The following is a 19,470-nucleotide window of genomic DNA, read 5'->3' on the forward strand; positions in this document are numbered from 1 at the left end:
GAACGTTTACTACCATCCAGGAACAACCAGATGCTAGACACAAGTAAATGTTTTGAAATATTCACTAAGACAAAGATACCCAACGCCCTCGACACACCCCTGATAGTTAATATATTTTCCAGATCTAAGAAATTAATCAAAAAAGATGTTAGAAGTTTATTATTAATTATTAAATACCACTGAAGAGGAGAATATATATATATATCATCGTTTGTTATCCATAAAAACTTACCTGTGAAAAAATAAAGAGAGAAATTCTGTTAAAGGTTTGGTGTTGATCATGACTCACCGTTAAGGACGTGTAGCATGACGGTGGCGTCCTCACCGTTGGAGGGTCGGCAGGTGTACTTGCCGGAGTATGAGGACTTGGCCCTCTCGACCAACAGGTGACTGACGGTGTTGTGGCCAGACTGTGTCACTATCACCTTCCCGCCCACACTCTCGTAGTCTATCACCTGCAGGAGGCCCAATCACTCATTAATTATCTGCAAGTACCGTATACCTGTGGGGACTAGAGTGATTTGTAGTTACCTGGTGATCTTAATAAGTACTTATCGATAACCTGGATACCTGTAAACTTAAAGTAATCTAATCACCCGCCAGACGACACCCACCTCTCATTAATACCTGCAAGTACCCAGAACTACTGTAAGACGATCTACAGCTCCAGGACTGAGTGGCTAGAATCAGTGTAAAAAAAATCCCTGGAAAACTAAAACTCATTAAATTTTACCCCACTGGTCGTAGAAATTGTGTTGTTGGCCAAGACTTTAACCAGTGATAAAAAGAAGAATACTTACCAGCAGTTAACTTCGGCCCATCTCACTCACCCGGGGTAATTTAGTTAACCAGCGGAGGTAAAAATGAAGAACCCTTTTCTGGCTCTTAACTATCTCCCTTGATGGCTCTTACCTGTGTCAGAGAAGATGTTTACTACCTTCTGATTCTCTCATACCTGTAGTCTATCACCTACCTGGAGGAGGTCGATCACTCACCTGTAAGTACTGTACCTGTGAGGACTGTAGTGACCTGTGGATGACCTGAGATTATTTGGAGTGACCTGATTTGTGATTTTTTTTTTTAGTGGTAGTGACTTGTTGGAGGATGGGGTGTAATTCTGTCTGTCTGTCTGTCTGTCTGTCTGTCTGTCTGTCTCCATCACCCCACTAGCTATTTCCCGCACCTTTATGAACCATGACAACCCCCTCCCCTTATGTATCACCCCCTTCCCCTTCCCTTTATGAACTATAACTATCCCTCTCTCTATATTTATCACCTCCCCCCCCCCCTCCTCCCCTCATTATCCACCTTCTCTCTATCCCTCTTCCATTCTCTCCTTTGTCCTCCTCTTGCCCTCTTACCGCCTCCTCCTTCTCTTCTCTCCTCTTCTTCTTCTCTTATCCTTTCTCCTCCTATCTCTCACCTATATCCTCTTCCTTCTCCTTCTTTTTCACTTACTTACATACATACATACATACATACATACATACATACATACACAATCGAGTATGACGATCATCCAGCTATGATATAATGATATGAGGTATTAGGGATGTCACCTACGTAGGTTGGTGAGTTTTGAGGTGACTAAAGAGGCCGATACGGGACCTGCAGCGTCTTTCACAGATGTTGCACGTGTGGAGGGCTACATCGAGTGCGGGAGGGGCGTTGGCGCTTGTCTGCCTCAGTTTGCAGTCGGGCTAACTCAAAGGCATTGACACATCCTGTGTGGTGCTCCTCCAAGCGTTACGGTGTGGAGTAATCGACTCCCAGGTGAGGGGGTCGATTTGGCACTTTTTCAGGTTTGTCGTAAGACTATCCTTATACCTTTTCAGTTGCCCGCCAGCGTTACGTTAGGTGACTGTAGTGTAAAGTAGCTGCTTTGGCAGTCTACTGTGTCCATGCGGGTAACATGGCCAGTCTAGCGTAGTAGTTCATGAATAGTGGCAGCCTCGATGCTTCCACAGTTACATACATACATACATACATACATACATACATACATACATACTGTACATACATACATACATACATACATACTGTACACACACACACACACACACTATCTAACACTTTACTTATCGTGCGTGTAAAGTCAGTATAATATGTCTTCAGATTTTAGTAGAGCGAAGTATGCAAATTATGGTCTAGATAAGATCGCTTAAGATAAGATTGTTTTAAGATGAGATCAATTTAGGATACGATAAGGTGTTAAGATAAGGAAGTTTTATGAACGTTTTAGTGGAATATAATGTTTTAGGTTTTGTTCTGGTGTGACGTAAAGGTGATTTATTTTGTTTTTGTTGAGTGGATGGTGCATACACACACTTACATACACGACACGGTGCACACAATAGAGGTGGATCTCACTGAGGTACACGACGGGTGAAGTTTACGAGGTGCACATTGAAAGCTAAGGGGGAGGGTGCACTGACAATCGTACACGAGGTTGGGATGTGCACAACATTGACTAGGGTGCGCAAGAATGACATTTGTGCACTTGACATGGATAGTCTACACATGTCAGAGGTACACACACACACACACACACACACACACATCAGGGGGGTTACACATGACAGCAGCTCATGACTGTGACTCAGCAGGCGTGGTGACACAAGAGTGTATATGTGTCAAGTGCCAGTGCCACCGACACCTGACACCACTGCCAGCAACTCAGACCCCTACTTGGCATTCCACCTCCTCCTTCCTTCCCTCCCTCACACCCTTCCCTTCCACTCCCCCCACCCCTTCCTTCTCTCTCTCTCCCTCCCTCCCTCACACCCTCCTTCCCCCACTCTACCCTTCCCCTTCCCTCTCCCTCCTTCCCTTCTTCTCTCACTCTCACACCCTTCCTCTCCACCCTTTCCTTCCTTCTCTCCCTCCCTCCCTCAATCCTTCACCTTCCCTCTCACCTAACATAACCTAACCTAACCTAACCTAGCCTAACGTAACATAACCTAACGTAACGTAACCTAACGTCATCACTGTCGGCAACACTACTACACGAGAGACAAAAGAGGTGAGGTCGTCCTTTACAAAGAACCACGACTCATGGGACGACCACCACTATTACCATCATCATTACTACCATTCCTTCCACCATTACCACCACTACCTCCACCACCACTACTACTCCTACAACCATCCTTACTACGACCACCACTACCCCCACCACTATCCCTACCACCACTCCTTCCACCATTATCACCATTACCACCACTACCTCCACCACCACCACTACTACAACAACCATCCTTACTACGACCACCACCACCCCCACCACCACCGCCACCAACCACCCTCCAACCACATCATCACCACACCACCACCACCCCACCACCACACCACCAAACAACCATCCCACTAACCCACCACACCCCACCACCACCCACCACCACCACCATCCCCAACCAACACTGCCACCAACCACCCCCACCACAACCCCACCACCACCACCACCACCCCAACCACACCACCACCAACCGCCAACCAACCACACCACCACATCCACCCCATCACGACCCACCACCACCACATCCAACCCCAACCACCCCACCAACCACATCCAACCCCACCACCACCACAACCACCACCACATCCAACCCCACCACCAACCAACCACCACCACCACATCCACCCCACCACCACCACCACACCACCACACACATCCACCCACCAACCAACCAACCACCAACCAACCAAATCCAACCCCCATCACACCACCACCCACCACATCCAACCCCAACCACCCCACCACCACCACATCCAACCCCCACCAACCCCAACCAACCAACCAACCAACCACATCCACCCCACCAACCAACCACCAACCCACCAACCACACATCCAACCCCACCAACCAACCCCACCAACCACATCCAACCCCACCAACCAACCAACCACCACCACATCCAACCCCACCACCACCACCACCACCACATCCAACCCCAACCAACCACACCACCACATCCAACCCCACCACCACCACATCCACCCCACCACCACCACATCTACCCCACCACCACCACATCCACCCCACCACCACCACCCCACCACATCCACCCCACCACCAACCAACCACCACATCCAACCCCAACCAACCACCACAACCAACCCCAACCAACCAACCACATCCAACCCCAACCACCAACCAACCACATCCAACCCCAACCAACCAACCAACCACCACCACATCCAACCCCAACCAACCAACCAACCACCAACCATCCAACCCCAACCAACCAACCAACCAACCACCACCCACATCCAACCCCAACCAACCAACCAACCCAACCACCACATCCAACCCCTACCCCACCCACCAACCACATCCAACCCCACCACCAACCACCAACCAACCATCCAACCCCACCACCAACCCAACCAACCACCACCCACCACCACATCCAACCCCACCAACCAACCACCCCACCACCACCACATCCCACCCCACCACCACCACCAACCACCAACCAACCACCACATCCACCCCACCAACCCCAACCAACCAACCACCAACCACATCCAACCCCACCAACCACCAACCAACCACACCAACCCCACCAACCAACCACACCACACCCCACCACCAACCACCACCCACCACAATCCACCCCCACGACCACCACCACATCCAACCCCCACACACCACCACCACCACCACATCCACCCCACCACCACCACCACCACCACCACATCCAACCCCACCACCACCACCACCACCACACCCACCCCACCACCACCACCACATCCACCCCACTCACGACCACCACCAACACCACATCTAACCCCCATCACGACCACCCCACCACCACCACATCTAACCCCTCACCCCTACCACCACCACCACATCTACCCCTACCACCACCACCACTATCACCATCACACACCCCAAAGACCACCAACAAATAATATTATACCCATACCACCCAGAGGTCCACAACAACAATAACAACTCAGACAACTACCAAGTATAAAACCAACCACCATTACTTTAACATCACTCTGAAACCAACCACAACTACTAACACATAATCCATCCTTAACACCACCATTACCACCACCACCAACCACCACCACCACCGATATCCCTAGTCCTTCCACCACTACCACTACCACTACCACCCTCTCCTCTCCTTCCCTCTCCTCTCCTCGTTGACATAAACACTGGGAATGGGACCAACATTCGTCACCCTTCACGCACGTTACACACCGACAGACTCACAAAAACCGAAGACTCCCACACACGGGTGACGCAGCAGAGAGCATGAAGAGGAAGAGATTAAGAAGAACCAACTCATGTGTTTGTTCTCTGTAGTTTAAGTGTCTCTTCAATATGACGCAGTGTTTTATTGACACACACACACACACACACACACACACACACACACACACACACACATACGTACAGACACACAGATACACACACAGACACATACGTACTTGTTGATATGTACAGTATGTATTCGTGGGATGTGAAAAGTGTGTTGAAGGTGATTATTGTAAATGGTTGAAAATAAACAGATGAATTGATGATAAAAATTATGTGTGTGTGTGTGTGTGTGTGTGTGTGTGTGTGTGTGTGTGTGTGTGTGTGTGTGTGTGTGTGTACGTCATGCGTGGGTGGAGACAAGTGTACGTGTCTCAGCAAGCAGTGTGGGTAGGTTAGGGTGAAGGTGGTGATACCCAGTAAACGCAGCTGTCATAGTGTGTTAGAGTCAAGCTGCTGGGTCGTCTTGCCTTGCACACTGCAGGAGAGAGGAGGAGTGAGGCAGCTACTATTTCACAGATAATAGACGATGTCGTGCCCTACGGGAGAAAACCTTTCCGTTATATATAGACGAAAGACGAGTGCTGGGAGGGAGGAGGACATGTGCTGGGAGGGAGGAGGGCGTGTGCTGGGAGGGAGGAGGGCGTGTGCTGGGAGGGAGGAGGGCGTGTGCTGGGAGGGAGAGAGGGCGGTGTTGGGAGGGAGAGAGGGCGGTGCTGGGAGGGAGAGGAGGGCGTGCTGGGAGGGAGGAGGGCGTGTGCTGGGAGGGAGGAGGGCGTGTGCTGGGAGGGAGGAGGGCGTGTGCTGGGAGGGAGAGAGGGCGACACAGTGACGAGGTATCCTACAGGTGTACGAGGTAGGTGGGGGTAAAATATCCTAACCAGAATAGAGTCTCTACTTGGGTACTCCTCTAAGTGAAGAAATAACTGAGGTGATCGACTTAATACTAATCTACAGTAATAATTATTAAACTATATGGCTGATAGATGTTGATACGTGGATAAAAAAGAGAGAATATTTTGGGATTTTTTTAAGATTTATTGACTGTTTAATGATGACGATACGAGGCGAGGTGGTGTGGAACGAATTGTTGTATCATTTTAACGTCGAGGCGATCACATTTATAACAAGAGCCGAGAATAGAATGACCTTTTGTGTATCGTGCGGAGAGACGGCTATAAAGAATGACATCATGTGCATACGAATTCATGTGGAGTCTCGTTAAAGTTAGAGGATTAACTAATATCCACAAGAAAGAGAAGAGGAGACGAGGTGTTCCCTAGGGTACTCCAACACTAATGGCAAGATGAGAGTGTGAGACATCTACTCTATACTACTGGCTTGTGTTTTGTGGCGGGATAGAACACAATCACGAGAGACGATAGAACCAAATCCCAAACAGAAAGTATATCGAGAAGAAACTGATACCAAACTGATGTGTCTAAATGTGTCAAAAAAATTGCATCAACCATCACGAGGACTAAAGTACATTTATAGGATCAAGGCGAGCAAGGGTAAAAAGTCCCTGATATATTAATACACTTAAGAGCCATATTGTAGATTCTTAAAAGATTCGTACCCTATTATTTTTCCTTTCCTAAATGGGAAGACAAAAAGTGGCATTAAATGATTCACTCACAGACGGCAGCTAAAATGTAACGTTGATATTATTTCACCGTGATGCGTTTTCTCCCTCCCTTCTCGCCCTCTCTCCTCCTTATCCTCAGTATTAAGAGGCAAAAATAACTTACGAACCTTTGAAAATCTGGGTCTAGTGTCCAGATTATGAAACAGTCGTACGTATAGTCTTATTATAACTAGGAATGTGAGAACGCATCTACTGTAATTATAGTCCACTGGTCTAGTCTAGGTACAATTTCAAGCAATTTTCTATGTATTGATTTTATGACGTAACTAAACTAAAGTGACCCATCCAAACGTGTCCTGATTACCTAGAGTTAAGAAAATACCGGTACAGTTTCGGTGACACTTTAAACGTTGATTTAATGCTTTACGGCGATAGTGGTGACCGTGTAAAAGAGACTGTACAGTATGTAGGCGTATAGGAGAAACTTTTATTGAGGGAGCAGTGTGTGTGTGGTGAGAGGGACTCGGGGAGCTTTGATGTGTGGCTGTGTGATGCTGGTGAGAATTACCAGTTGTTTGCCTTGTCTGGCTTCCCTTCACGGTGTGTGTTGTGTGTAAAGGTGTGTGTGTGTGTGTGTGTGTGTGTGTGTGTGTGTGTGTGTGTGTGTGTGTGTGTGTGTGTGTGTGTGTGTATCATGATCATGTAGTGTCGTTGTGTCACAAACAATGGAAGGACATTTAGTAAACACATCCATGTTCATGAACCGAAATGCAACATTGTCTCTGCCACACACACACACACACACACACACACACACACACACACACACACACACACACACTCTTTCCAATGCAATTGTTTCTCAACCTTTTATAAAAGATATGCAGACAAGAATAAGTACAAATATGGACACACCTCTCTCTCTAGTCAACAAACACTGAAAACATGACTTGAAAACACTATAGCTGGGGTGTGTGTGTGTGTGTGTGTGTGTGTGTGTGTGTGTGTGTGTGTGTGTGTGTGTGTGTGATTACATTCCCCATCTCAGGTCTCTGTTTGTCACATGACAGATGTGTGTATAGGGAGAGGTATGAAGACAGATGTGTGGCTAGGACAGTTATGTAGTTAAGACAGGTGTGTGGCTAGGATAGATGTGTGACTAAGACAGGTTTGTGGCTAGGACAGATATGGCAAGGACAGGTGTGTGGCTAGGACAAGTGTGTGGCTAGGACAGGTGTGTGGCTAGGGCAGATGTGTGGTTAGGAAAGCTGTAAGATATTTGAAAAATAAAATAAGAGAGAGTGTCAGTGAACGAGTTAGTGAGTCCCAACTGGCTCAGCTCAAACACCTGGTCTAGTGGTTGACGACCTAACAACCTCACCTCACCTCACCCAAGGCCACCTAGATGGAGAAGGCCTGGGTCTCCCTCGCAAATCTGATGGTGAAGTCACAACTGAAGGCCGACAGCACCAGTCGCCTAAACACGTTGTGAGAGAGTGGAGGAACTTATCTGTCTGCTTTTATTCTCATTTCTCTTTTTCTGGACTGGATTTCATCGAAGGAAAGACTTGGACATGTTAATCTTCTTGTGTAGTAAGGGTAGAGGTGATAATAGATCCGAATTCATTAATTTAGAGGAGTTAAATTCAGCGCAAGTTTTTCGTTGTTCTGCCATTGATAACTTTCGGTAGCTCACAAACAGTAATGTATTGGATAGATTTATATATAATACTAGCAGAAACGCTCATTCGCTAGGCCACGGTAGGACGCCACCCTCTGGGAGGCTCCACATTATCTCACTGTTCAGTCCCCAAAACTTCTTCTTCCATCAATAGTTCATTAACGGTGTATGTAAGTTCCACCATGTTTTTCACTACAACGGTACAGCAAAGTATATTTTTTTAGCACTAAACTGTTATTATTTTTATTGTCTAATCATCACTACATATAACACCACCCATCATCACTACATATAATATCATCCATCATCACTACATATAACACCATCCATCATCACTACATATAACACCATCCATCATCACCACATATAACACCACCCATCATCACTACATATAACACCATCCATCATCACCACATATAATAACCATCCATCATCACTACATATAACACCATCCATCATCACCACATATAACAACATCCATCATCATTACATATAACACCATCCATCATCACTACATATAACACTACCCACCATCACTACATATAACAACATCCATCATCACTATATTTAACATCATCTATCATCACTACATATAACACCATCCATCATCACCACATATAACACCATCCATCATCACTACATATAACACCATCCATCATCACCACATATAACACCATCTATCATCACTACATATAACACCATCCATCATCACTACATATAACACCATCCATCATCACCACATATAACACCATCTATCATCACTACATATAACACCATCTATCATCACTACATATAACACCATCCATCATCACCACATATAACACCATATATCATCACTACATTTAACATCATCTATCATCACTACATATAACATCATCCATCATCACTACATATAACACCATCCATCATCACCACATATAACACCATCCATCATCACTACATATAACACCACCCATCATCAATAGGCAACACCATCCATCATCACTTCACATATAACACCATCCATCATCACCAATATATAACCCATCCATCATCACATATAACAATCATCCATCATCACCACATATAACACCATCCATCATCACCACATATAACACCACCGATCATCATTACATATAACACCATCCATCATCACCACATGTAACAACATCCATCATCACTACATATAACATCATCCATCATCACTACATATAACACCATCCATCATCACTACATATAACACCACCCATCATGACTACATATATAACACCATCCATCATCACTACATATAACACCATCCATCATCACCACATATAACACCATCCATCATCACTACATATAACACCATCCATCATCACTACATAACACCATCCATCATCACCACATATAACACCATCATCACCACATATAACACCATCCATCATCACTACATATAACACCATCCATCATCACTACATATAACATCATCCATCATCATATATAACACCATCCATCATCACCACATATAACTCATCCATCATCACTACATATAACACCATCCACCACATATAACTCATCCATCATCACTACATATGCACACATCCATTATCATTTCATACATATAACACCATCCATCATCACTACATATAACACCATCCATCATCACCACATATAACACCACCCATCATCACCACATATAACACCACCTATCGTCACTACATATAACACAAACCATCGTCACTACATAAACATCATCCATCATCACTACATATAACATCAACCATCATCACTACATATAACACCACCCATCATCACTACATATAACACAACCCATCGTCACTACATATAACACAACCTATCGTCAGTACATAAACATCAACCATGATCACTACATATAACACCATCCATCATTACTACATATAACACAACCCATCGTCACTACATATAACACAAACCATCATCACTACATATAACACCATCCATCATCACCACATATAACACCACCCATCATCACTACATATAATATCATCCATCATCACTACATATAACACCACCCATCATCACTACATATAACACCATCCATCATCACTACATATAACACCATCCATCATCACTACATATAACACCACCCATCATCACTACATATAATATCATCCATCATCACTACATATAACAACATCCATCATCACTACATATAACTCATCCATCATCACTACATATAATATCATCCATCATCACTACATATAACAACATCCATCATCACTACATATAACACCATCCATCATCACTACATATAACTCATCCATCATCACTACATATAACACCATCCATCATCACTACATATAACTCATCCATCATCACTACATATAATATCATCCATCATCACTACATATAACATCCATCATCACTACATATAACACCATCCATCATCACTACAGATCGGTAAAGTAGTTTCCGAGATTCTCGTGCGGACACACAAACACACAAACAGACATACTTCTTTGTTTTATATAGATAGATATCAAATTCCAAACGTATATAAATGGCTTCAAAGCTATTACTCGGGTTTAAGTAAGTACTAGTATTTGTTTTCATTGATTATGTAATCATAATCAAATCATAATATTTGTTTTCTGAAAATTATATCATAATCGAATAAAAATATAATTATAGTAATAATCATAATCTAACATTTAAAGAGTAATAATCAATTATTAAAATATGATTATTGTATCCTAATTGTAACTTATATACTCCATTCACAGATGAACATCACTATGTTATGTTGTGTTCAAAGATGGAGTAGTAGTATTTAGTACCCTGTAGTAGTCTGTGTCAATTAATGTTTCCCTATTGGTACTGAAGTTAATACAAATTCTACTTAATATAACTTGCTGCAGTACAATCACCCTTAAAAAGGCTTCCATTAAGTTGATAATTGATTTAACAATTTTAAATAAAATGTTAGTACCGATGTTATTAATAGTATATTACTTTTGCTGTCTAATGAGCATGTTGTTACATCATTTTCCCCAAAGCTCAGGTAGGTAGGTAGGTACAGTCAGGAAAGATGTTGCCCTTACATACAGTCTATTTGAATATGTAAATGAGACCAGAGGTTGATTTATGTATTTGATTTGCATTACCTCAATTGCAAAATGAAATTATGAAAATAATTTTAGAAACATTACATTACTAAATAAATTTGTACATGATGAAAATGATTAAATGTAGCAGAAATAACTTGAATGACTGTACTAGGTATTAACAGTTTTGTTAATTATAATGGTGATAAGAATGTGAACATGAATTATTTATAGAATACAATGATGTTTTCTCTATAGCTAATTCAGTGTTGACTATATGTATAATCCTGATTCAGAAAGTAGACTACTGTGCTATATTTAGTCAATTTAATTCCTTCAACAATATATAAAGAGAGAGAGAGAGAAAGAGAGAGAGAGAGAACATCAGACGCCAGAGGAATAACTTTATATAAATAATTTAACCCCCCAATTCAATGCCTACGCCTACACCATGGCTCCCACGCCACCCACACGCCCACCCACGCCACCCACACATCGACCCACGCTACCCTACACGCCCATTCACGCTACCCTACACACCCACCCACACATCGACCCACATTACCCTACACGTCCACCCATGCCATCCACACATCGACCCACGCTACCCTAAATGCCCACCCACGCTATCCTACACGCCCATCCACGCTACTCCCACACGCCCACTCCACAGATCGACCCACCCACCCACCCATCAACCCACTCTACCCTACACGCCCACCCACGCCACCCACACATCGACCCACACTTCCTTACTCGCCCACCCACGTTACCCCACACGCCCACCCACGCTATCTCACACGCCCATCCACACGCCACTCCCCTACACGCCCACCCACAGATCGACCCACCCACCCACCCATCAACCCATTTCTACCCTACACGCCTACCCACGCCACCCACACATCGACCCACACTACCCTACTCACCCACCCACGTTACCCTACACGCCCACCCATACCACACACACGCCCACCCATGCCACCCACACGCCCACCTACGCCACCCACGCTACCCTACACGCCCACCCACGCTACCCTACACACCCACCCACGCTACCCTACACGCCCGCCCATGCCACCAACCACGCCTACCCACGCCACCCAACACGCCTACCCACGCCACCCACACATCGACCCACACCACCCTACTCACCCACCCACGCCACCACACGCCCACCTACACACACACACGCCCACCCATGCCACCCACACGCCCACCTACGCCACCCACGCTACCCTACACGCCCACCCACGACTCCCTACACACCCACCCACGCTACCCTACACGCCCGCCCATGCCACCAACCACGCCTACCCACGCCACCCAACAAATAAGAGTTAACGTGCAGGTGTTGCATTCACTGAGGCTGCTACAGGTAATTTAATGAAATGATCTACGCTTCGACGATCTAAAGGTCACAAAATAAGGTCTCGGAAATACTCTAGTAGTGTTGGGCTGTTTCGTTTTGTTAATGCTGCGTTGTTTCGTTTTTGTTAATGCTGCGTTGTTTCCCGTTTTTTGTTAATGCTGCGCTCTTCTCGTGTTTTTCATACTGTGCCTTTTCTCACTTTTTGGACTTGACATATTATTGGACCATTTCTTTTGCATATACCGTACTGTGTTCATGATAATTTTGTTGGTTGTAAGTGTGATGTTAAGTAATAAAGATGGTTTTAGTAAGTGTTAAGTAAAGAATTAAACGTTAGTGTGTGTGTGTGTGTGTGTGTGTGTGTGTCCAATTGCCTTTCATGTGCGGCCAGCAATATGAATGACAGGTGTTAATGTAAAGTCACGGTGGAGATGATTGTCGCCATCTCTAAGCGAAACTCAAGAAATGTGAAGAGTCTGTGGCCAACGCTGTGTGGATGGCCGACGCTGTGTGGATGGCGGACGCTGTGTGGATGTCTGTATCGTATCTCTGTCTGTAAATGTGTGTGGGTGTTACTCTCTCTGTGTGTGCCCAAGTCTGTTTTTTTCTGTATATCTATGTATCTTTGTAAATGTGTGTGTGTGTGTGTGTTTTTTTTCTGTTGTCTGTTTCTGCATTTTTCTGTGTATGTGTCTGACAAATTCTTTCTGTGTCCATAACAACATTGGTGAGGGTCACGTATGACATAGCACTATAATGCTCCAAAAAAGTAACTCTCTTAGTCACCCAGTATATACTAGGTCAGGCTGTCACCAGCTACTCCTCAGTGTACCAAGATCGAGTTACATCTTAGCTCTGTTCTTGTACCGTCACAGGAAACATGATAAGTTATCTTTATTGAATTTTGTTATCATGTTAGTAACGATTAATCATTTATTTGTTTTAGTTTGTCCAGCTGTCTGTTGTTGTTATAATTATTCAGTTATTATTATATTTGTCCAAAAAGTAATGTTTCTGTCATGCCAATTAATAGTTTTGTTCAATAATTATCAACATAAACATTGTACATCATCTGAAAGTTATCGTCGTTCGGTCGTGTTTTTTAGCTGAGTTTCGAGTCATTTGACCTTTATAAAACAAGTAAAATAATGGTTTATGTCCAGCAAGTGATATTTTTGTCCGGCAAGTACATATTTTTTATCCGGCAAGTACATATTTTTTATCCCGCATTGAAAGTTTTGTCTACCTATGTATATCTTTGTCCGACTAATACTGTTTTGTTCGACCATTATCAACACAAAAACACCGTATCACCTGCCAATTACCGTCATTCAATCTAGTCATTACCTGAGCTTAGAGTCGCCTGCACAAACACCAGTCTGATGTTCACACGACTGAGGAGATAGTGTTGTGATGGTGGTGGTTTGGTGGGGTAACGAGGTGTGAAATGAGCTGTGTGTGTGTGTGTGTGTGTGTGTGTGTGTGTGTGTGTGTGTGTGTGTGTGTGTGTGTGTGTGTGTGTGTATGTGTGTGTGTGTGTGTGTGTGTGTGTGTGCGTGTGTGTGTCTTCCGGTTGTTGCCTGTGTTCCGCCCGTCGACCACGCCTACAATATGCCGTTCCATACACTTATTATCCCATCTACACCCACTATCTCCCCTACATTCATTTCTGCCATGACAAATATGACACTGTCACATTTGCCACGCCCTCACGCACAGGCAACGTTCTCTGCTATTTGTCAAGGCTCATTGCCACGCCTACACGCTACTCACACACACACACACACACACACACACACACACACACACACACACACACACATATACATTCACTCTGTCTGTCTGTCTGTCTGTCATACAACACGCATTACTTTACCCAAATTATTCTATTATTAAATTTTCAATACACTAAAAAAAACAAATCTGGTAATCAAACACAAGATTTTTTTTTTCAATTGATGTTAAAAATAAAGATATAAATTAAGGCTATTTATAAGATAAATAAAAATACATATTACAACTAGCATTTTCTTAGATACATTTAACCTATAATAAACTCTCACTTAACCGGCACTCTCCATTATCCGGATTTTAAAGTTGTCCGGATTTTGTCTGACTAAAACTAACATCCAAGACAAATATTAACACCTCGTTATAGTGGTACCTTGTTACAGTGGTCTTACCTCGTTATAGTGGTACATTTTGTTTTTAATTTTGTTTTTCTTTTTTTTTTCTTTTTTTTTAAGGGATTAGCCCACCCGGGCACAGGTCACTGACCCACATCGGGGCCTGGGGGGCGAAAATGTAATAATAATAATATTAAAGAACCATAAAGAAATACACAAATGAAAAAAGATCAAAAGTGAGAAACAAAATATGTATGTTGTGTTCTTAATAGTAAGAGAAACAATTGAGACCCTGCAATTGTGTGTAAATGAGGCAGAAAGTCAGATCAGCAACCTGAGACTTGGTCACAATTTTCGTGGTGCCATATGGCAGCAGGGTCTACCATTAGACAACACATTATGCTTCCAATATCTTCCCAGGCGGTAGTACCTCCCTGTTTGGTAGCTGCCTACTACCTACTACCTATAGAGGTACCTTGTTAGTGGTTTTACCTCGTTATAGTGGTACCTTGTTACAGTGGTCTTACCTCGTTATAGTGGTACCAGACGATGTACAATGGCCGCTCGGTGGTGTGGTCCACTATACAGGTGAGGTTAATGAGAGAGCCCCGGTGTACGTAGATCTCGGGCCCGTTGAGGATGGTCGCGCTGGGTACTGTGGGAGAGACGTGGAAAATGCGTGGTTACAATCTGCTGAGGCGTGGTTAGAACTTGCCAATGTATGGAAGGGGCGTGGTTAGAGCTTGTCAAGGTATGGAAGGGGCGTGGTTAGAACTTGTCTAGGTATGGAAGGGGCGTGGTTAGAACTTGTCTAGGTATGGAAGAGGCGTGGTTAGAACTTGCCAATGTATGGAAGGGGCGTGGTTAGAACTTGTCGAGGCGTGGGAGGGCGTGGTTAGAATCCCTCAAGGTGTGAAATGGGGTTGGTTTGATGCTGGACCTACGTGGTTAGAACTTACTAAGGTTAGGTCGCTCTAAGCATGGGAGAACGAGGTTAGAACTAAGAAGAGGTTGGATAGAATCCTGGAAAGTTTGGTTGGACAAATTTTAGGGAATAGGGGGAGTGGTTAGAACTCGTCTAGGCGTGGTTAAAATCCAATGAATGGTGAGAAGGCGTGGTTAAAATCCATTGAGAGGTGAGAAGGCGTGGTTAAAATCCATTGAGAGGTGAGAAGGCGTGGTTAAATTACATTGAGAGGTGAGATGGCGTGGTTAAAATACATTGAGAGGTGAGAAGGCGTGGTTAAAATCCATTGAGAGGTGAGAAGGCGTGGTTAAAATACATTGAGAGGTGAGAAGGCGTGGTTAAAATCCATTGAGAGGTGAGATGGCGTGGTTAAAATACATTGAGAGGTGAGAAGGCGTGGTTAAAATACGTTGAGAGGTGAGAAGGCGTAGTTAAACTACACTGACAGGTAAGACGACGTGGTTAGGACGTACCGAAGTGTGAGGAAGCGTGACCAGCTGCAGAGAAGGCGTGAGAAAGCACAGCAGGAATAAACAAGAGCGCGGTAAGACATAACAGCAGCGTTATAAGTTGCTGCCAGAACCCGTTGGGGCGTGGCAAGGCTTGATGAGAATCCGTCGAGGCGTAGAAAGACTTAGTTAGAATAAGTCGAGGCGTAGTAAGGCGTGGCCAAAACCCACTAAAATGTGATTCGAACCCATTGTAACGTGGCAAGGCGTGGTCAAAACCCACTAAAACGTTGTTCGAACCCATTGTAACGTGGCAAGGCGTGGTCAAAACCCACTAAAACGCGGTTCGAACCCATTGTGGCGTAAAAAGCGTATAGGGAGTACGTGGTCAGAACCCATTGACGCGTTAGAACCCAGTGTAGCGTGGGGAAGGGGTGGGTGAGAACCTACAGAGGCGTGGGAGGGGAGGAGGTTGTGAAAGGCTGACCGGCGGATATGAAAGGAAAAAAACGACTGAAGGATAAAAGAAAAAACTGAAAACCTGATAAAATGTCACGAGAGAGAGAGAGAGAGAGAGAGAGAGAGAGAGAGCAAACGATGACAGACAAACCTTCTGATGAAAAGGGAGAGTTTTCTAGAGATGATAAAAAGATCAAGATAAACAAGAAGAATGTAAATAAACAGACAACAAAAAGGAATACAAATAAAATAAGGAACAACAAACTAACAGGACACAATACAATACACGAAAGGAACCTTACCCCCTCCCCACACAAAGGACCACCCCACCTCCCCCACACAAGGAAAGAAATTAACTACAAAAAAAAAAAAAAAAACAATGTTAAAAAGAGTATAAAAAAAAGATGTAAAACAAAATTATTAAAAATCAAGAGAAACGTAAAAATAATAATAATAATAATAATAATAATAATAATAATAATAATAATAATAATAATAATAATAATAATAGAATAAGATGAATAAAATATAATATAAATCAACACAAAGACGATGAACATTCCAGGGCATGAACACCACCTGATGACATTACACTACGAGGTGGAGAATGACCCTAATGTATCGTCATCGTCATCCCTTCCCTGTTCTCATCCGGATATTTAAGTATTCACAAAGTTTCATATGTTAAATTTTGCTTCTGTAAGTGTGAAAATTATCAGAGATTAACATGGAATAGTTTATATAAATAATACTTTATTGAACGTAAAAGCAAAATTCTAGTACTGTGAACGACAAATTTAGTGTGTATAAACGTTTGTGTGTGTGTGTGTGTGTGTGTAAATGTGCCAACTTAGAGACTAATTCGCGCCCGACAGTGGAGGAGGAGGAGGAGGTGGAGGAGGAGGAGGAGGAGAGTGTGGAATGTGAGGATTATGGACTGAATGTGAGAGAGAGAGAGAGAGAGAGTGTGTGTGTGTGTGGAGAGAGTTATATAGGATTTAGAGTGCAGGAGAGTTCAGAGTGTGTGAGAGGAGGAGAGAGAGAGATAAAAAAGTGGATCATCATAATCCAACTTCCTCCTCCCCAGCCTCTGTCTCCCCCCATCCCTCTCTCCATCTCTCTCCTCCCCCTATCCAACCTCTCCCCCCACCCCTCTCTCTGTCCTCTTCAACCTCCCTCCACCTCCCTTCCCCTCACCACCCCTCCCCCTCTACTCCTCCCCTTCCCCTCACCCCTCCTCCCCATGTCACACAACACGTCACTGAAGAAGATGACCCACGTCAAGTAGCCAGCATGTTCCTCCTGGTCGCTGTAGTGGTGTTGGTCATAATCTGAAGGGTAGATACTGTGTGTGTGTAGGGCAGCCAGGCCAGTCACAAGGTTGAGAGCTAATATGAGAGGCCACTGATTTCTATAGCTCTTGATGCTGTTATGGTGTTTAATATATCTGTAGTGTTCTTTTTCTCTATTATCTCTATATTACCTCACTATGTCTTCTTTACTCTCTCTCTTTCTCTCTCTCTCTCACACACACACACACAAAAAAAACAACAACAACATCGTACTAACTTTGAACCACTGAAATAAACTTTTTACCACACACTCTGATACAACAATTGACTCAGAAAACACAACAGTTAACTTTATCCACCTTCGGTATTTGTCCCTCGTCGTGTATAATGGACAAGCCGATTAGGAGTTGGGTGGGGAGGGGGGGGGGGGGGTGGAAATACTGTTCTGTCTAACCATCTATCCATCTATCCGTCAGTGCGAGATGTGAACGAGGATAAGTCGAACGTATGTACATATATGGATTTTTGACGAAAACCCCAATTAAATATATACTTTATTACTTATTGAGATCCCAGAGACGTATTAATAGGTATATATATATTTTTGTTCATTGTTGTAGGGAACTTGTTTTATATTTACCTGTCTCGGGGCAATTAGTAGACGGGTGTTGGGGTAATTTTTGTTTTAAGGATTGACAGTCACTTTACCGAGTTGGGAATGGACTTCACTGGGTTGGGAATGGGTTTTACAGGGCTGGGAATGGACTTTATAGGGCTGGGAATGGACTTTACTAGGCTGGGAATGGACTTTACTAGGCTGGGACGTGGACCTTACTTCAATCTTGTCCTGGTTGCGTGGATTTGAACCATATTGATCTACCCTTGAACCTTGATAGACCTTATTATACACGGTGCTTCAGCCACTAGTGACCCAACCCCCTTAACCAGCCAGGCAATATAATAATCAATAAACTCTGAACGGTGGTCTTAGTGAGGTAAATGTGAGGTAAATGTGAGGTAAATGGGTTGCTCAATCGACCTCCAGGTTTTTCATCATTCTGAGCTATTGACTAAGTGCCGCCCTACTTTTTTTTAGCTTCCTTGGTGAGCGTTATAGTGTAGAAGTTGTTTGGTCGGTAAATGGTTCCCGTCGCCACAGAGGTGAGTTTATATTCCATTATATTAGAAGTTCCAGATCACAAGTTTGTTTTGCCTGATGA

At 43.9% G+C, this 19,470-nt stretch overlaps 1 protein-coding gene across 1 annotated transcript in view; it reads right to left on the reverse strand.

Moving 5' to 3' along the window:
• Window positions 1-278: 278 nt before the first annotated feature.
• The window catches only part of LOC121868917, a 31,261-nt gene continuing 12,069 nt past the window's right edge, over window positions 279-19,470 (reverse strand). Inside the window, exons 3-4 of the mRNA XM_042369952.1 lie at window positions 15,611-15,738; window positions 279-455 (exon numbers count right to left, since the gene is read on the reverse strand). Coding sequence (XP_042225886.1) covers window positions 279-455; window positions 15,611-15,738 — 305 coding nt within the window. The remainder of the gene's footprint in view (window positions 456-15,610; window positions 15,739-19,470) is intronic.

This window comes from Homarus americanus, unplaced genomic scaffold (assembly GCF_018991925.1).
Source record: "Homarus americanus isolate GMGI-L3 unplaced genomic scaffold, GMGI_Hamer_2.0 scaffold47430, whole genome shotgun sequence".
Lineage (NCBI taxonomy): Eukaryota > Metazoa > Arthropoda > Malacostraca > Decapoda > Nephropidae > Homarus > Homarus americanus.